Source organism: Mobula birostris, chromosome 9 (genome assembly GCF_030028105.1).
Source record: "Mobula birostris isolate sMobBir1 chromosome 9, sMobBir1.hap1, whole genome shotgun sequence".
NCBI lineage: Eukaryota > Metazoa > Chordata > Chondrichthyes > Myliobatiformes > Myliobatidae > Mobula > Mobula birostris.
In genome coordinates this window covers 141,156,749-141,178,149 of record NC_092378.1, presented here as the reverse complement: position 1 = coordinate 141,178,149, position 21,401 = coordinate 141,156,749, and the positions used below count along the sequence as shown (strand labels likewise).

Below are 21,401 nucleotides of genomic sequence, written 5' to 3'. Positions count from 1 at the left end.
TTCAAGCTGATTATCAGCAAACAGGTGATAGGTATTACGTTTCCTGAGCATCACTTTTGACTATAGGGCGTAACTCTGCTAGTTCAGTCGAGTCTGCTTCAGGCTAAAATATTGTTATACAGGCTTTCCCCGTCCACATTTAGTTTACTCTTGTTATTGTGAGGCTGTATGATAAGGAATAAAGACAGGCCTATAAAGACATACCTCTGCCGCACAGCTCAGGTGTGTTTCTGGGGTACAGGGGCTAGCGACCCTTGTGCCTGTTCTATGTACTTGACATATGATTTTTTTGTGTTCTATCGCTGAGCCGCAGTGAACCATCTGATTGGCCTATCAGAGTTCTCTTTGGGAACTAGCTGACTTGGTCAGCATTTCTGATCTGGCTATTGTTCACGATTGCACTTAATTAAAAAAAAATGCTGCGCTGGCAAGCCAGGCTCTTTTTCTAATGGCTTCTCAACTGCATTGACGAATTATCCAGCTCAACAGAAGGCCATTCAGCCTATCACATCATTGGAAGCGTGTGATGAAAAGCACTTGGTGAACATAATTTACACACACACACACACACACACACACACACACACACACACACACACACACACACACACACACTCACACCCACCCACCCACCCTTGTCATTCTGCTGTCATTACGGTGAACATACACACAAAACAGCTCGCTGTGTGCAAAAATATTTCTCTTGCAATCTTTGTCCATCCACCTAAAATGTGCCCCATGCTTACCGTCCTCTCTGCCACTGGCAACCATGTTCCCCTTTCTTAACCAATCAAAAACACTCATGAACCTTTAGAAGTTGACATTTCTCATGCTCGTCCAAGAACAGTATGTGCAGAAACGTCTGTACGGTCGGCAGGCGATGTAGACAGAGTAGTATAAACACTCAGATAATACTGCCTATAATTGGCACCATCTCCAAGCGATGAAAGACATGGGCCCAGAGGCTGTCTGTTCTGCAGTTGTGTCACAGGACGAACTCCCACATATACAAACACTTTGCTAACCACAAGGCCCATCAGATTAGCTATCATAAAGCACGAAGCCCATCTCAGCATCACACATTTTGATTGCAGAGATTAAGTTAACAGTAAATGCAGACAAGAGCTGGAACTACTTGCTACAGAGCGCTGTTGTATTGTGAAAAGTACCCGTTGTGAAATTCCACATGGAACGCACGTCTCCGGAGAGAAATAATCCCAACAAGGACTGTCAAAGCATTTGTTCTGTTCCTGGGGAGATACACACTTTTTCTTTCACAGTTATGGCAGGCAGTCATTTAAAGATTGAAAGATAAGCTTTACTTGTCACATGTACGTCGAAACATACAGCAGAATGTGTCGTTTGCATCTGGAAGGTGCTAAGGGCAGCCCACAAGTGCTGTCATGCTTCCAACGCCAACAAAGCATGCCCACAACTTAGTGACCCCTTCTAACCCTTATGTCTTTGGAATGTGGGAGGAACAATGGGAGCACCCACCCACAGGGAGAATGTACAGCGGCAGCAGGAATTGAACCCCTATCACCAATCACTGACGCTGTAATAGTGCTGCACTAACCGCTCCATTACCACAATGCAACTCCGAGCAATCAACTATGGAATATCGCGGTAAAAGCAAAAATTACTTTCTTATTTTACAGTCAAAGTAAAGCCAAGAATTTCTTTGCATTTGCTTGGACGAATGCAGGTCTATAAAATCCCAAAGACCTTGATAGTGATGATGAACAGGGGGACCTTGGGATCCAATTCTGAACTCCTGAAGAAGGGTCTTGGCCCAAAATGTCGACTGTTTATTCACTTCCATAGATGCTGCCTGACCTGCTGAGTTCCTCCACCATTTTGTGTGTGTTGCTTTGGATCTCCAGCGTTTGCAGAATCTCTCGTGTTGATGAGTCGTTGCGCAGGTTTGTAGATAGGGTAGTAAAGAATACATATGGCATGCTTCAAGGTACTGAGTTCCAGTTGGTTATTTAACTTGCAGACTTATAAAGCTCTGGTGAGGCCACATCTGGAGTACTGAATTCTGTTCTGGTCATCCCATTATATGAAGCATGTGGAAACTTTGCACCAAGTGCAGAAGAGGTCTACGGGGATGCTGCCTGGATCACAGGGTGTGTGCCACGTGGAGAGGTTGTGTTGTTTTCTTTGCAGCAGCAGAGGCTGGGAGGAGACCTGACAGAAGTTTATAAGATTATGAGCTATAATAGACAGCTAGTATCTTTTCCCAGGGCTGAAATGTCTAATACTAGAGGCATACATTTAATGTAATGGGGGAGAGAGTTCCAAGGAGATGTGCTGGTCATGTTTACAAGGAGTAGTGGATGGTGCTGGAAGCAGAGCTTAAGAGGCTGTCAGGCACATGAATATGCAGAGAATGGAAGGAGGTGGACAATGTGTTGGCAGAAGAGCTCAGTTTAGTTAGATGTTTAATTAATTTGGCACAATACCGTGGTTCGAAGGCCCTGTTCCTGTCACCTTCCATGTTCTGTGTTCTATCTTTCTCAGCCCGACTGTGGCCAAGTTTGAGAAAGTGGCGGAAAACAGCTGTGTATTCCTGCCCCTCACGGACCCCGATCCGGGACATTTGTACGGGCAGCTGGTCCAGTTCCTGGCCACGCTACACATCCTGAGGGATCCCCGGGCATGCTAACCAACCTGGCTGAGTGTCCACAGGCCAAGCACCATGTTCTCCCCCGAGGAATGGGCTCTCTGGTATTGAATGTCCAGGCCAAGCAATGCCAAATGCTCTACAGTATGGCTGGACTGGTCACGAAGAGCCAATGTAAAACAGAAATGAGACCATCTTAAGAACATAATTTGACTATGTGTAAAATTTTCTACACCATGTACAGAAAGCCAAGGTTTAACACTTCCTTCAGGCCATCAGATATTCAAAGCATTCTCTAACCACACAAAGGAAGACAGTCATGTTTTAAGAACAATTTAACATTTTACTAATGTCACTGTTGGGAAGGGAACATTCTGCTCTTTTTGCAAAACCCATGTCAGCCCCCAGCACTCCTGGGTCAGGGGAACCTTTCACTTTGCTCTGATCCTGAATCCCAGCCTCAGGGTAGGTGTCCCTGGAAACGGCCAGATTTATTTTCTCTCCATGTTTCTCACACCAGTGGTTACAAAGGCTAACAAGATGAGATTTAGGCTGATGATTTTAAGCTCCAAGTCTGAGCCCGAAGGTCAAACACCCTCATCAGTCAACAGGGTAATGGAGGTTAAGGATGTGGAACTTCTAACGCCAAAAACCAAAGGTACTCAGTGTTGGGAACTGCATGATGTGACTCAACTGATGAAAGGGCAATTTCTGCTAATGGTTGAAGCATGCAAAATTATGGAAAGCCCTGTATTAATCCCCTCTCCCGTTTTTCAGCATGTCACTTGCCCTCCCTACTCCCAAACGCTCTTCAGTCCCTTCCTCACCTTGACTTTGGTCCTGTTGGATTGGGGTGTAGAATTCTTATTTTTCTATGTATTTTAATTTTTCAAAGATTGCTTGTATATTTATGTAATTCTCCAGTAATTATGGCACAGCTGCTTTTGTACACAATCTTTCTGGAAGCTTATCAGTTTTCTGTACCAGGTGTCAAACCTCTATTCTGCATGATAACATCTGACGGTAGAACTCACGTTGAAATTTGAAGAAGGAATGAGTTTGCTAAATGCACGTTCAAGCATTTGTGCAAGATACAAAAAATAACCTAATCTCTATGGGTTTGAAACTCAGAGTGTTGCAGTACTACATTCATTCCTCACTAACTTACAGAAGCGAACGTTGGACAACATCAAAGCAAAATGAGGGGAGACTCGAAGCTGCAGGAACGTGGTTTTTGAGAAGAATGAAGAAAATATCGTGGAAGGACAGAGCAACACATTAGGAAGTGTTGCAAAAAGCCAGAATAAGAAGAGAGCTGATATAATCGATCAGAAAACGGCAGTGCAAGTTTCTGGGATGTACTGAGGAAAGAGAAGCTCAATCATCTTGCAGTGACGGGAAAAACTGACAGAAAAAAAGCGTCACCATTGGCAGTGCAGAACATTCATGATTTACATCAAGAGATGGACAGACAAAAGTTTTGAAGAACTTATTAGAACTTCTCAGATTAAAGACAGGTGGAAGACCATGAGCATCCATGTCATATGATGATGATAATTGTTATCACCTAGAGATAATTGTTATTTCTAGTCTGAGTATGAGATGACCATGAAGTGCTTTTTCATTTTTTTGTTCCTTTAGTTCTCTCAGCTTGTTTTTCTGCTCTTGTAACAGTTAATAAAAAGGTCTCATTTTTATGTTTTATGCGTCATTCTTGACTTCAGAAGAACGTTTGGATCAGAAAAACATCCACTCTTTTGCAAACAAGTCCTGGTATGACTTGGGTAGCAAGGTGGAGTTCCGTCTCTACCAAAGGAGGTGCAAGGCGCTCCTTCCCTCTGCTAGCCTGCAGGTCACCCTTGGGCAAAGTGTAGCGCTTGCTTACCCCACCCCCCAATCAGGGACATGGGAGCCAGTGGTGGATGGTTGTGCGAGCAGCTGGTGCACATCGAAGGTCCTGGTTATGCGACCAATGACACCAAGCAGACAACCTCTGAAGAGTATTGATAACGGCCGGGTGGGGCGGGGGAGGGCATTACCCGCCTTGTAAAGGTACCACCCAGAAGGAGGTAATAACAAACCACTTTTGTAGAAAAATTTGCCAAGAACAATCATGGTCATGGATAGAGCAAAGGATAAGAACAACAGATGGAGTGACAGATTAAAAACAGATGGAAGTCCATGATCGCACAGTCATATGACATGACACATAATGATGATGATGATAACTTGCACCATTAGGTCTGGGCTTTGGCTCTGGATTGGGTTGCTACACCAGGGAAGACACTAAAACAGGTGGGAATCAGACATTATAGAGAAACTTTGACTTGACAATGTAAATCAAGTCAACTTACACTGTGGCAAATGCATGCTTATAAATGAAAGCACATCAAACATTTTAAACTTTATATTATTCTTTCCCTGAAACTTATTATAAATAAAGTCTACATGTCCAAAAATATATTTCTTGAAGTATAAGAGATTCTGCAGGTGCTGGAAATCCAGAGCTACACACACACACACACAGACGTTTCTGTAATTTTAATATGGCTACAAATACATTCACACATCCAACTGTATTGCCAGTTTAATATTTCCTTTAATTCTGCATGTAGCCTCAAAGAAACTGTAATTGAAAGTCTTTAATACAGCACTTTCTCACATCTACAGTACTGTACAAGAGTCTTATGCACATGTAAAAGAAATTCTGTAATGTGAAGATGCTTTCAAAAATGATTAATTGAAAAGTTACCAAATATCAAAAATAATGACTAGAAAAGACAATAAACAGTAAAAAACCTAAATCAAATCAATACTTGGTGTGACCACCCTTTGCCTTTGAAACTACATCAGTTCTCTTAGATACACCGCCGTGCAGTTTTGTAAGAAAATTGGCTGGTAGATGGTTCAAAGCATCCTGGAGAACCTGCCACAGTTCTTCCGCAGACTTTGGCTGTCTCGCTTACTTCTGTCTCTCCAGATAATCCCAGACAGCCTCGATGATGTTGAGATCAGGGCTCTGTGGAGGCCAGACCATCTGAAGTCATATAAAAAATCTAGCATGCCTCAGACTTTTGCACAGTACCGTAGTATTTGACCTACTTATTTTATAAAGACCATAGCCCTTTGATAAACCCGCGGAGGGGAATTTAATATGAGCATGTTGGTTTTCATATGGAAATATCCAATTCCATTCTGACAGTATGCCAATATAGCACCAGGAATCTGAACCACTGCCATAATCAATGCTTTTGGACTGTGAGGCCAAGCTCAGGGTGGCTGGATACATCTATAACATTGCAGTTTGGCTTCCAGTTAAACTTACTGTGGCTAATAGTTTGGAGTTCCACTGTTCTGGGAATTCTCTCCACGTAGTTGGGCATGCAGGACTTCCGGCTGACTTTTGACTTGAACAAGGTGTTCACCAAGGTCGACTTTCCAAGCCCACTTTCACCTGAGCAAGAGGAAAAACCAACACTTCAGCAACAGCAGAAAATTCTACCTGTCTACAGAGCACCAGCAAGCTTTAGCTTGTAAATTCCGAGCAGAGCGAAATGGAGAACTAATTGAGCAGATCCCCAGACGTGACTTAGTGGGGATCAAGTGCTTTCCAAACACTAAAGCTAAAAGATACAATCTGGCTTTTGCTTTTCAATTTATTTTTCAGTTTTGAAATCCTGCATGACCACTTTTTCTTCAGAATATATATAACTGTCCATTAATGCTTGAATAGTTAATAAAAATATTTATATGCATGTTTAAAACATCATTTCCTAGAATCTCAATGCTCCAGCTTTTTTATTCTCCTCTCCCACCCGAATCCCCAAAATAAGTCTGTTCTGGGATGACTGAATTTTCAGCATTGTGGACAGTCATATTTTAAACCAACCATGTGCAGTTCACTGAGTTGGAATGCATCATTCCCAGGAAAACCCATCACTTATCACTGGTGTGTTCATTATGGAATGATGGGAGGACAGCTCCATTCCATCGATCATGGCTCTACCCTTGGATGTGGGGATTACTTGAGGGATTGGATAATCTAATGTAAAAGCACTTCAATAGGTCTGCCTCCATCTGCTCTGTTGAAGAGCACTATTAAAAAAACAGTACCCATCATCAAGAGCCCTCACCATCCAGGCCATGCTCTCTACCATCGGGCAGGAGATACAGGAGACTTAAGTCCCACACTACCAGACTTAGGAATGCTTATTAGCCTTCAACTATCAGGATCCTAAAATAGTATGGATAACTTCACACACAACCAGGGCCAGATTTAGTGGGGCCGGGGGCCCTAATGTGGCCCCTGCCGACACCGTAAAATGCTGCTGTACTAGGCAAAAAAAAGCAAGAACAAGAGCAAAGGTCATACTGGTCTAAGTATCAAAGCTGTGGACAAAGACATTGGTTTAGTACAATGCATAGGCTATATACTTACAGGCCTTAAGAGAGAGGACAGAAAGTAATGCAGATTCTTAGTTTGAAGGACAGCATCTAAAGCACTCAAAAACTGACCTAAGCTTAGTTGGCTTAATAAAGTTATGAGGGAGACGAAGTATGATGTACTCAATCTTAATTCATTATTTAGCTATTGCTGCACAGACCATAGGCCCTATTTCTCAAACAATGCCAAAGCATTCTTATCTAGGTATTTTTCTCAACCGTGTGTTCTGAGAAAGTAAAGTGGAAATGAGAGGAGAAAAGGCCAAGAGAGATGGCACTATGTCAAACTAGGAAACTTGACAATACTCCAACAATCTTTTTGAAAAATGAGATCTAGCACATACTAACCTATTGCTGTGCTGTGTGGCTTGCAGAGTAAAGACCTTACTAGGTTTGTAAACAGTCAACTATTAGCCTATTGCCACAAAAACAGGAACAGCACTGACACACAAGCCTAGATATTTACAAAGTCAGACGCTTGTTTTTCAAAATTAAAACCTAGTTCTTCTGGAATTCTTCACAGCAAGGTCCTTGATCAGATCACTAAAATCCAGTTTCCGAACAAGATCACTTTCAAGTGACAACAGAGCAAGATGGTTCAGCCTGTCCTGTCCCTTTGCGGATCTGAGCCAGTCCCCTCTCAACCAAAAACTTCACAACCGCCACCACTCTTCTCAATACGTCAGTGCAGTAGACACACTCTGACTCGAACTGTTCTTGCAGTTCTGTATCTACTCTTTCGCTGTCAGACGCTAGTGTAACGCAGGTCAGTATCGTTTTCCTGTGGTGTTCGCTATTTTCATGCTCTCCTATGCGCTCAGCGGCATGTTTCCAGTCGCTAAAGCCAGTTTCGAAGATGGACTGACAGTTACCATCACTGAAGATGCAGCATGCAAAACAAAACACCAGCCTGTGGAAGGGGAATATAAGAGCCATTGCCTTGATATGTACTTTCATATGAAGAGAGACTGGATGAACTGGGCTTGTACTCGTTGGAATTTAGAAGATTGAGGGGGGATCTGATTGAAATGTATAAGATCCTAAAGGGATTGGACAGGCTAGATGCAGGAAGATTATTCCGATGTTGGGGAAGTCCAGAATGAGGGGTCACAGTTTGAGGATAAAGGGGAAGCCTTTTAGGACCGAGATTAGGAAAAACTTCTTCACACAGAGAGTGGTGAATCTGTGGAATTCTCTGCCACAGGAAACAGTTGAGGCCAGTTCATTGGCTATATTTAAGAGGGAGTTAGATATGGCCCTTGTGGCTAAAGGGATCAGGGGGTATGGAGGGAAGGCTGGGGCGGGGTTCTGAGTTGGATGATCAGCCATGATCATAATGAATGGCGGTGCAGGCTCGAAGGGCCGAATGGCCTACTCCTGCACCTATTTTCTATGTTCCTATGTTTCTATGTTTCACCATTTACGAGCTTGCGTTTGAAGTGAAATTTGGAGAAAAAGCATCCCTGCTGTTTGTATACTCGTTCTAAAGCTTTGATATCCACATCCTTATTCTGGCAGGACTCCGGCCCTTTCTTAGCCCAGTACGCTTGGACTGAATCATATAACGTTTCCTTTCCCCAGTGAGCAGGATCAGTGCTGTAAGGATCCTCAGTAGCGGTAACGTTGACATTAATGGCGACCCAACTTGGTTGTTCGGAGGCCTCTGTGGTCAGGAATCCCAAAGTCATGCTCTCTGCCTCTTCAGCGTTAGCTGCTGACTGTGGCAAGGACAGTGGTCCTGTGCTAACACTGGTGCTAGCGCTAGCTGTTGAACAAGTCTCCATTTGTCCACCGGTCTCAAACTGTGACAAGAGCGATGGTACTGCTGCATCATCGAGAACAGGTTTAAACAATTCTGTCAATTTCAATGTCTTTTTTAATACTTCTTTCTCACGGTCCTCTTTTTCTTGTTTCTGTTTTCTTTTCTGTGCTCCACTCTCGTAGTTTTTTTTGTCCGCCATGATGATAGCTACCTATTTTGGGCCCCTCTGCAGCTCTGGCCCCTGGGCTGCAGCCCAGCCTAGCCCTGCCTAAAGTCCGGCCCTGCTCACAACAATTTTTAACTGATTCCACAACGTACAGTCTTACTTTCAAGGTCTCTGCAGCTCATGTTCTCAGTATTATTTTTTATTTGCACTCTTTGTCTTCTTTTGCATATTGGTTACTTATATTAAAAATTCCATAAATTCTTTTGCATTTTCGTCTTCATTTTCCTGTAAATGCCTGGAAGAAAATTAATCTCAAGGTAGTATATGGTAACTTACATACTTTCATAAATAAATTTCTTTGAATACATTTTTTAAAATCTTTTTCCTTTATGCCCTTTTTAAAAACAAATTCATTATTGCTAACTAGGCTCGACTCCTGGAGCATGAGATTTAAGTCAGTTGATGGATTTTGCTAATCACGATATGTTCCAACTTCTTTGTGATCCAACCAATATGGATATTATTTTCTCTTGCACAAGGGGCAGATTTGTTCCTCGTTGCCAAAGACCAAGTAACTGCAAAGTTAATGCAGCTATTTAGATCATGAGGACACAGGACACATTTGATAACCACTCCATGGTCCCATTTTGATCATTCTGTGTAGGGACACAAGCAGCTGATCTCCCATTTAAATAAAGCATTGCATTGCAACGCATAGGCATGCGTTAGTCTCGTGAGACCATGGATTTGTGCCTTGGAAGGTTTCCAGGGCGCAGGCCTGGGCAAGGTTGTATGGAAGACCGGCAGTTGCCCAATCTGCAAGTCTCCCTCTCCACAACACGGATGTTGTCCAAGGGAAGGGCATTAGGACCATACAGCTTGCTCAAGGACACACATGCTGCCTCAGCTGAGGCTCGAACTAGCAACCTTCAGAACACCAGACCAACGCCTTAACCACTTGGCCACGCGCAAACACAACCATTGCAATAAAAGAAAATTTTAAAATATATACCTGCAATAAGTGTCAAAACATGGTAAATGTCCCTCCAAATATAAATGTTAATTTATCCAATGAATAGGAATTCATAATTCACCCAAGCATTAGACAGGAACTAGGAAGAGTAGACCACACTTCTGAACACTGATCCTAATTCTTAATAGAAGCTGACAATAAAATGATGACTGATAGGACTCACTTCCCTCCTCCTTCCATATTCCTCAATTTCCTTAGTACCAAAAATATCGATTCATCCCAAATGTATTGCTAAAAATTGGTCGTCCACAGCCTTGTGGGGAAGAGAAATCCAAGATGGTGATCTTCTGCATAAAGCTACGCTAATCTTTGACAGCTAGATAACCTTCAATTGCCTTCTTCACTCATGACAGCACTGAATAACTGATCACTGAACACAACCTATGAACTCATTTTCCAGGACTCTACAATTCATGTTCTCAGTTTCACTTGTTTATTGCTTTTTCACATCGATTGCTTGACAGTCTTTGTGCGTGTGTACTTTTTCATTGATTCTACTGTATTTCTTTGTTCTACTGTGAATGCCTTCAAGAAAATGAATCTCCGCTAGTTTATGATGACCCGTACATACTTTTGATAATAAATTTACTTTCAATTTTGAACTAATCCTATAGACTCACACTGAGTTGGTTAAACTTTGGTGCCCATGGATGCATCTTACAGTGGAGAAGTGAAATTATGTCAAAGTTGTCTTGCAACAAATCCTTGTGCTTTGAGTTTGGGTTTACAAGCTTGATTTAATCAGATCGTTTGGTTAAGGAACTAATAAATCTGCCTCCTGGAATTTGTGTAAAAACTTGTCACTCCCCCTTTACTTAACCTCTGACCAGCCCCCAGCCCAGAGTTCGATTTTAACTCGGGTCTGTATTTGCAGAGGGGATATGGAATCTTCTCCTTTTTTTGTGGAGATTTGATTGAACTTCTTGTTTCTGGACATCAAGTCGACTTCTTATAACGTATCCCGCAGACACTCCCGCTGACAAAGGCCTCCTGAAATCCCAGCGGAGAAAAAAAAAACAATCTTCAAACAAATTAGTCCCTCATAGGCTGAGATATTGCAAATGCACCGTCAGCTTAATAGAAGCTGACAATGGGTTTACTGTGTTGATGAAACGAGAAGACAGTCACAAGAGTGGTAAATCATTGTGCATACTGTAATTCACTGAACTTCTCAAGACCTCTAATGGAGTTGGTTAGGGAAAAGTCAAAGCACTGGCAATATTTTCAGTAGATGGCAAGCATTCAGACTCTTATTAGTGTTAGTGGTGGTGCAGAGAGAGAGAGAGAGAGAGACCTGTTGCCAGGAAGAATAAACCCCAGTACATATCCCAACATCCTGTGAGGTTCACACAACTAGTGTGGGAACTATCTCACCACCATCAAACAAACAACCTGAAAAAGGCCAAAGACAAATTTATCAATGACAGCATGTTGGCTTAATGCACTATTTAACACTGTTTATATAATTCAGCCCAGTGCACTGAAAAAGCCTTGCCTTACATAAAGCAGGCTACATTACGAGTTTATGAAAATTTAAATCAGAATGCATGGAACATCACAGTGCTGAAAATGAATGGGTTGCGCTGGATTTTGGCACAGTCTGAGGCATAAATAAGCTGTTTACCACCCTGCCCCATCCTCACATCTTCAACAGAAAGTATGCTGAAGCGTTCACTGTAAATTTGTCTGTCACATCGCGAAACTAACATCTGGTCGCTTGATGCATCAATTACTTTTCTCCTTTGCAAAGGGGCCTGACATCAGAATAACATTCTGCCTTTGCTGGCCTTGGTGAACTTACAATATTGTAATAAAAATTAGGAAGGAGTTTTAAAGCTTCAGAAGCCATCGAAGTTCAGCAATCCAGAGGAATTAACCTTGGTGGAAAAAATTCACTTCATTTTGTTACTTTGATATGAATGTTGCATTCAATTTGGCATCACGGTTGGCACAGACACTGTGGGCCAAAGGGCCCTTTCCTGTGCTGTATGTTCTATGTTCTGTACAACCATGATAAAACATATAACACAGATCTGATAGGGTACAGAGGAGATTTACCAGGATGGCTGCTTGGATTACAAAGAAACATAGAAAATAGGTGCAGGAGTAGGCTATTCGGCCCTTCAAGCCTGCACCGCCATTCAGTATGATCATGGCTGATCATCCAACTCAGAACCCTGTACCTGCCTTCTCTCCATACCCCCTGATCCCTTCAGCCACAAGGGCCATATCTAACTCCCTCTAAAATATAGCCAATGAACTGGCCTCAACTATTTCCTGCAGCAGAGAATTAGAGAATTAAAGAACCTATGAGGAAAGACTGAGTGAGCTTTTCTCTTTGGAGCGAAGGAGGATGAGAGGCAACTTGATTAAGGTTTATACAAGGAAGCTGCTGGGCTGGAGCACCTGAGTTATAAAGAAAGATTGAGCAGGTTAGGACTTTATTCCTTGGAACGTAGAAGATTGAAGGGTGATTTGATTGATGTATACAGAATTACGAGGGGTACAGATAGGGTAAATGCAAGCAGGCTTTTTCCACTGAGGTTGGGTGGGACTACAACCAGAGGTCTTAGGTTAAGGGTGAAAGGTGAAATGTTAAAGGGGAACTTGAGGGGAGGGTTCTTCGCTCAGAAGGTCGTGAGAGTGCAGAATGAGCTGCCAGCACAAGTGGTGCACGTGAGCTCGATTTCAACGTTGAAGGAAAGTGTGGATACGTACGCGGATAGCAGGGGTATAGGAGGGCTATGGTCCTGGTGCAGGTCAATGGGAGTAGGCAGTTTAAATGGCTCAGCATGGACTAGATGGGCCTGAGGGTCTGTTTCTGTGCTGTACTTTTCTATGATTCTATAAGTTGATAAGAGGTAGAAAGCCAACACCTTTTCCCCAAAGCAACAATGGCTAATGTGGTATAAGGAGAATGACAGCCGTGGGTTTATTTACCAAGATTGGTATGTGAATGGAACGCAGTGTCAAGGATAGTAGTAGAAGCAGATACATTAGGGACATTACAGTCAGTGATGAATGTTTGAAGTGTGTTCATCCTTGTTTTATGAGCAGACATTCACATGTTTGAAAGAAAAACGGAGGGCTACTGGGAGGAAAGGGTTAGACTGACTGGTTAGCACAATATTGCGGGCCAAAGGACCTGTGCTGTACTGTACTGTTCTATGATCTGCACCAGCTGATCTTTGTATTGAAATCTGCCTGTTTACCACATACCAAAGCAACACGCACAAAATGCTGGAGGAACTCAGTAGGTCAGGCAGCATCTATGGAAATGGACAGACAGTCAAGCCCCTTCTTCAGGCCTGGGGAAGATGCCAGAATTAAAAGGTGGGGAGGAGGGGAAGGAGGCTAGCTGAAAGGTGATAGGTGAAGCCAGGTAGGTGGGAAAGGTCAAGAACTGGTGCAGAAGGAATCTGAGAGGAGAGGAGAGTGGACCAAAGGACCATCCCAAAGCTCATTTCTCAATGAGTTGGATGTATAGGTAGTCAGAAAAAGATCTGGATTTGAATTTGCCATATCCACAGGAATTAATGTTTTGAAGCATAGTTACTAATGTAATGTTCGGAATGCAGCAAATAATTTGCACCCACAGTCAACAGAGACATTTGTCCCTTGTGATCAAACAGTGATCCTACTCAGGTCTCCTACATCATATAATTTTTAAAAACATCCATACGTCAACCCGTTGAGCCTCCGCTGGCTCACAGCACAATCCCATTCCCCAGTAACGATCGCAAGGATTCATATAAATGGGTGCTTGATGGTTGGTGTTTACTTGATGGGCTGAAAGAACTTGTTGCCATTCCACACGACTCAAACTATGAGACGCCTGACTGACAGTTTAACAAGGTCCATGATTATAGACTTTATTAAAACACATTACGGTCACTGAAATACTTTCAAAGTGTGTTCACCCTTGCTTTGTGAGAAGATACGAGTTCAAACGATGGAATTTCAAGTTTTAAATTGCATCATAAACGAACAGAAGTCAAAGACAAAGTAAATTTATTATCGAAGTATATACTGTCTATGTCACCAAACTCCCTTTCTCACAAGCACTTACGGAAAAATAAAGAAATACAATAAAAATTATGATAAACTATACACAAAGATGTGTAGCCCCCCCGGCCACCCTCAGGGTCGCTCGGCTCGCTGTCGTCTAGGGAAACAGCCTCGGCCCCGGCAAACTGGGTAATTCATTTGTGTGGATGCTGTGTGAGGTACCCCACCCCGCTCAAATAACAGACAATACACCAGATGCAATTAAATGATTTACAGTTTGTAGATATTACTGGAACTATATAATTAAGAGAGAATAAAATATAAAAGGAAAATAAAAGGCGCCACACTTATCAAAGTTCAATCTCTTCGTGCACAAAACCGTTGGAGCTCAAGGACCTTCTTCTTCACCCTGCGACCCCTCGGACCACCTTGACCGGCCGCCTGGGACCAACAACGGTGGTCGACCAGACGCTCCACACGAGTCCGTCTCCGTCTCCTCTCCTCGCCAAACGCCCTCCTCGGGGTCCAACCCCGTTAGTGGACATCACAGCACCTGGTCCATCCTCTGTCTCGCTCTCCTGCCTTCTGCCCCAAAACCCCACGCATACAGTATCTTCAAATAACCAAAACCATAACAACTATCCCAATTGGTTAATAGCACTCTCTTATCACACTCTAAAGGAAAATAAGCTGCTAGCGCAAACTTTCTCAGCGTTTAACACAACAAAGCCGCATTCCAATGATTAACATAACAAAGACGCCATTTTAATTAGCCTCCGCAGTAAGTCGAAACCCCCTTACAGATGAAAATTTGCAACAGAAAACAAATTGTACGAATAAAAAAGAATAAATAACACTGAGAACATGAGTTGTAGAATCTTTGAAACTGAGTCTGCAGGTTGTAGATTCAGTTCAGAGTTGAGGTGAGTGAAGTTATCCACGCTGGTTCAGGACGCTGATGTTTGAAGGGTAATTACTGTTCCTGAACCTGGTGGTGTTGAGATTTAAGGCTGCTGTACCTCCAGCCTGACGCTAGTAGTGAGAAGAGAGCATGGTGTGGATGATGAGGGTCCTGGTTGAAGGACGCTATTTTCTTGTGGCAGCACTCCTTGGGGATGTGCTCAATGGTTGGGAGGGCTTTGCCTGTTACGGACTGGGCGGTATCCTGCGTAGCTGGGGAGGTGTTCTTGAACTGGCACGGTAGTGTAGCGGTTAACATAATGATTTACTGCACCAGTGACCTTGGCTCAATTCCCAACTCTGCCTGTAAGGAGTTCGTATGTCCTCCCAATGTGCACCTGGGTTTTCTCCAGGTGCTGTGGTTTCCTCCCACAGTCCAAAGACGTATCGGTTAGTAAATTAATTGGTCATTGTAAATTGTCCTGTGATTAGGCTAGGGTTAAATCGGGGATTGCTGGGCGGCTTGGAGGGCCTATTCCGTGCTGGAAAGAAAGAAAAAAAGGAAAGAAGGAATGAAAGAAGGAAACGAAAGGAAAGAGAGTAAGAACTGAATATTGAGGTAGCAGAAGTGACTCTGTGACTAGCAGAGTGATTAAAATGGGGTTGGCTGAGCAAAGCCCACCTTCCGTAAAAACCTAAGACCATAAGAAATAGGAGCAGAATTAGGCCATTTGGCCCATTGAGTCTGCTCCGCCATTTCAGCATGGCCGATCCAAATTTCCTCTCAGCCCCACTCTCCTGCCTTCTCCCTGTATCCCTTCATGCCCTGACCAATCAAGGATCTCTCAACCAATCCATTCCTTGTAACGCTGTAGCCCTGCCTGGAGGATATTATGAAAACAGGCAGAGGTGGGGTTAGGGAGGATCCAAAAACACACGAGAATGGTACTGTCAGACCGAAAACCAGTGCGGATCGGTCAGCACTGGGGAAGTGGGTGAGGCCGACCTGTTTACAGAGTTAGGATGTTGCCGGCAGAGAAATGAACGAGCTCAGACTTATGGCTGGTGGTGATGCAAGAAGCTACAGATGTTGGAATCCGGAGCAACAAACAATCGGCTGGATGAACTCAGCAAGTCGGGGAGGGGGGAGGTGGAATTGTCCGTGTGTTCTGCTGCAGGGTTTTGACCCAAAACATTGATCATTCCCCCTCCCCACCCAGAGATCCTGCTCGACGTGCTGAGTTCCTCCAGCAGATTGGTTGCTGTGGTACGTGGTCTGACAGGAAAGTACAGGACTGACTGGTCAGGACAATGATGAAGGTTTTAGCTGCAGACGAAGAGTGGCTGTGCAGACTGGGGCATAGTTACACCCCTGGAAAAGGACCCGGACATTGAAAACATGTCTTTTATCTAATTCAAGTAACACACACAAAATGCTGGAGGAACTCAGCAGGCCAGGCAGCATCTATGGGAAAAAAGCACAGTCGACGTTTCGGGCCGAAACGCGAGTTGCTCGGATTTCCAGCATCTGCAGATTTGCTCTTGTCTTTTACCTAATTTATTTTTTTGCGGAAGATTTATTTTGTTACACAAATAATGGTCGTTTCCTTTGCCACAAATTCACTGCAAAAGCATCACGTTGGCCATGAAACATTTTGGAACGTTTCAAAGTAATTAATTTATCTTCTGTCCCCTGAAGTCAGAAATGCTTCTGTCTCAACATTGTTAACAGTTTATCTTCCATGGCCAGGTCACCCTTGCTGGTTTGGATCTTTTATTGAGGTGTACACTGAGTTAAAATCTGAGTCTTATCCACACACACATGCATACACCACACACACAATTTTCCCACAGAGTGACAGACAAAGAAACAATTGTGGACACACAATGAAGCCAGCATATCTCTCCTATTTGCAATCAAGTTGCCATCTTAAACAGTGTTTACAGGCTAATCAGGACAAGTCGAGCAAATCTTGCAATATGCTGTGCAAACATCAGATATTTGCAGAGAATGTAACCACTTCAAATCACGGCTGTAACCCGATCAAGCAAACTGCCACACACAGAATGATGCATAAAGTTACATAGTGAAGTTTGTACCGAGGCTTCACGGGGTTGGGGGGGTTGGGAGCCGCAGGTTATAACCCTGCCAATGTGATGCTAAATAGCTGGGAAAGGAAGACTGATGCCAATTACAACCAGAATCTTATTTATTATCACTGACATATGACATGAAATTAATTGTTTATTGAGTACATTGCAATTCATCAAAGACTGTTTCTTTATTTCCATAGATGCTGCCTGACCTGCTGAGTTCTTCTAGCATTTTATGTGTGACAGGAATTTTTTTGTGTTTATTTTGCAGCAAAACAGTGTAAGTACATAAAAATCTATAATTTACCTCATAATTAATTTTTTTGCACTTTTTATTTATTTTTATAGTGTCCAGAGGTTCACGGACCATTCAGAAATCTGATGGTGGAGGGGCAGAAGCTGTTCCTAAGACATTGTTCCTAAACTGGACTAGTCAAAGAACACTGAGGCTGTCTACAAGAAGGGTCAGAGCCGACTCTATTTCCTGAGGAGACTGAGGTCCTTTAACATCTGTCGGACGATGCTGAGGATGTTCTACGAGTCTGTGGTGGCCAGTGCTATCATGTTTGCTGTTGTGTGCTGGGGCAGCAGGCTGAGGGTAGCAGACACCAACAGAATCAACAAGCTCATTCGTAAGGCCAGTGATGTTGTGGGGATGGAACTGGACTCTCTGACGGTGGTGTTTGAAAAGAGGATGCTGTCCAACTTGCATGCCATCTTGGACAATGTCTCCCATCCACTACATACTGTACTGGTTGGGCACAGGAGTACATTCCGCCAGAGACTCATTCCACCAAGATGCAACACTGAGCGTCATAGGAAGTCATTCCTGCCTGTGGCCATCAAACTTTACAACTCCTCCCTTGGAGGGTCAGACACCCTGAGCCAATAGAATGGTCCTGGACTTATTTCCTGGCATAATTTAGATATTACTATTTAATTATTTATGGTTTATATTGCTATATTTATACTCTATTCTTGGTTGGTGCAACTGTAATGGAAACCAATTTCCCTCGGGATCAATAAAGTATGACTATGACTATGACTATGAGTGTGTTTCTTCAGGCCTCTGTACCTCCTTCCCTGATGGTAGCAATGAGAGCACGTCCCGGATGGTGAGCATCCTAATGATGAACTCCAAATACTGTCTTTCATGGGATTATGGGTGTCACAAGCAAAGCCAAATGTCATTGCCCACCTCTAATTGGCCCTGATGAGTGCCTTGATGCATCATTGTGGGATAGGTAAACAGCCACAATGGGCCTGTTTAGTTCCTCGCTAAGGCCATCAGTGAGCCAGACTACACTTCAGGACCGGAAAAAGAGGAGGAAGAGGCCAGGATAGCTAGGTGGTGATAGGTAGGTTGACAGGTGGGTGGGAAAGGTTAAGGCCTGGAGAGGAAGAAATGAGATTGGAGAGGAGAGTGGACCATAGGAGAAAGGGAACAAGGAGGGAACCGGGGGAAGTGATAGGCAGGTGAGAAAGGGTAAGAGTTCAGAGTGGGGAAAAGAAGAAGAGGGAAAGGGAGGGATTTTTTTTACTGGAAGGAGAAGTTGATATTCATGCTATCAGGATGGAGGCTACCCCAAAGGAATATGAAGTTTTGCTCCTCCACCCTGAGAGTGGCCTCATCACGGCACAAGAGGAAGCCACAAGCTGACATCTCAGAATGGGAATGGGAATAGGAATTAAAGTGGTTGGCCACCAGGAAATTCCGCTTTTGGTGGATGGATATATGTTGATTTGTCACTGGCCGAATCAAAGATGGTGATGAATCAGCTTAATAGGAGGGAGATTGAAAATCTGGCTGAGTGGTGCCATAACAACAACCTCTCACTCAATGTCAGCAGGACCAAGGAGCTGATTATTGACTTCAGGAGGAGGAAACCAGAGGCCCATGAGCCAGTCCTCACTGGAGGGTCAGAGGTGGAGAGGGTCAGCAAATTTAAATTCCTCAGTGTTTTTATTTCAGATGACTTATCCAGGGCCCAGCAAACAAGTGTAAGTCAGTGCCTCTATTTCCTTAGGAGTTTGCAAAGATTCAGCTAAAGTTTGCAAGTGTTCCCACAACCTTTGGACTCAGTTTCAAAGATTTGTCATCTCATCTTCTTGATATTTATTGTTTATTTATTTATTATTATTACTTTTTTGTATTTGCATTTTGTTGACTTTTGCACACTGATGTGGTCTTTCATTGATACTATTATGATTATTATTCTATTATGGATTTATTGAGTATGCCCACAAGAAAATGAATCTTAGGGTTCTATATGGTGACATAGAGTATATGTACTTTGAAAATAAATTTACTTTGAGCTTTGGAGTGGAAGCAGTACCTGAACCTTATGCGATCTCAAACTCTAAAAACCAGAGTGGAGAGCTTTTGTCGAACTTTTGTCGAGCTTTTGTTTATTTGTCAAATAAAAACATTGCCTTCAGTCCGTATTGTCATCAGAATGAGAACAGAAAATTGCGATGCAGCACCTTGGTGCAATTTGAACACCAGTAACCAAACTATGTTCTCAGTCAGTTATCAATATTAATGGATAATGGTTTTCTTCCTGGAGCTCAATGGAGAGTTTGTGTTGAGGGAGCATTTCATGATGAAGGGGTTGCTGAGATAGGAACTGCCCACTGAGTGTTTCCACCAAGGAATTCCAACCTCTGGAGCAGATAGGGTCAGGAGGTCACGATACAACAGGGGCCAGCTCAATGGAACAAGGTTACTGTGCATCAACTGAGCATTACTGCTTTCTTCCAAATGAATCGTTTATATGTGTACAAACCTTAGGCATAGTCTGGGGTCATATGTGGATTCAGAAGTGCCTGATTAATACCAAGTAGGATGATTTCCAGAGGATGATAAATGGACAAGCTCTAAAATCAAAGTAGACGCCTTTAGGCTATAAGTAAGCAAATCTTACTCAAATTACCATCCTCAAATGCCCAACTATTCCACCAATCTTAATATCCCTTGAGCCTCCATATTAGGGTATTCACTTAAAAAAAGTTTCTCTTCTTTCAAAAAAATTGTCAACACTAAATAATTCATTAGCTCACTTTAAATATTGATCAGTATACTTTGTTGCCGAGGTTTAATGGCATAATCTGTCCATCCTTACACTGTTGCCATAAATTATCATGACAGAAAAAAAATACCACAAACATGAGATACTCTGCAGGTGCTGAAGATCCAAAGCAACTTGCACAAGATTCCGGAGGAACTCAGTAGGATTGGAGTCCTGAAGAACTGTTTCGGCCCGAATGTTGACTGTTTACTCTTTTCCATAGATGCTGCCTGGCCTGCTGAGTTCCTCCAGCATTTTTTGTGTGTGTTGTTACAGAAAAAATATATGCCTGATTACAGTTTTGTCCATTTTCCTGTTAATACCATAAGACATTGCAGCAAAATTCAGCCATTCAGCTTCGTGAGTCTGCCCTGCCATTCGATCATGGCTCAACCCCATTCTCTCTGCCTTCTCCCCGTAACCATTGACGCCCTTACTAATCAAGAACCTAACAACCTCTGCTTCAAATATACCCAAATGACTTGGTCTCTGCAGTTTTCTGTGGCAATGAATTGTACAGATTTACCACCCTCTGGCTAAAGAAATTCCTCCTCATCTCTGTTTTAAAGGGACGTCCTTGTATTCTGAGACAGTTCCTCAGGGTGATTAAATAGCATGTCAAGAGTCACAATGGGCTTTTAAAAATGGTTGTCCACCATTTGCATTTCAGGCCCCAAGAGAAAGCAGGTAACCCATGAATGTGTTTGTCTTGTTCTTGTCTTTTACTGCTCAATTAATAGGGCTTCGTTTGCAAGTGCTTTTTTAAAAAAAATTGTCTTGTTTTGCAAGCAGTGCATGAATCACATAAAAAGCAAACACATTGCCTGCCATCAAAGCTGGAAACGGGATGGATCCCTTCCTCTGAGTGGCAACGAAACGTGGGTCAGTGCTCTTCTGAGCGGCTGATTAGCAGCAAGTGTTTGAGCAAGTTATGAGGGCATTTCCCTTCACAACCAGTCATCTTCACAGTTCAGAATCAGAATCAGGTTTCTTATCACCGACATGCATCCTGAAATTTGTTAACTTAGCAGCAGTAGATTCAATGCAATACATAATTTAGAAAAAAAAAGTAAAAATAAATAAACAAGGAAATCAATTGCAGTATATGTATATTGAATAGATTAAAAATATGCAAAAACAGAAATAATATTTATTTAAAAAGTGAGGTAGTGTTCACGGGTTCAATGTCCATTTAGGAATCGGATGGCAGAGGGGAAGAAGCTGTTCCTGAATCACTGAGTGTGTGCCTTCAGGCTTCTGTACCTCTACCTGATGGTAACAGTGAGAAAAGGGCATGCTGT

The 21,401-nt window shown here is 42.9% G+C and overlaps 1 protein-coding gene across 4 annotated transcripts in view; it reads right to left on the bottom strand.

The window, feature by feature from the left end:
* Positions 1 to 21,401, bottom strand: part of LOC140203138 (septin-9-like) — a 455,930-nt gene that overhangs the window by 82,066 nt on the left and 352,463 nt on the right. For all 4 annotated transcript variants that reach the window (XM_072268990.1, XM_072268991.1, XM_072268993.1 and 1 more), the window contains one exon: positions 5,952 to 6,080. In XM_072268990.1, coding sequence (XP_072125091.1) covers positions 5,952 to 6,080 — 129 coding nt within the window. The remainder of the gene's footprint in view (positions 1 to 5,951; positions 6,081 to 21,401) is intronic.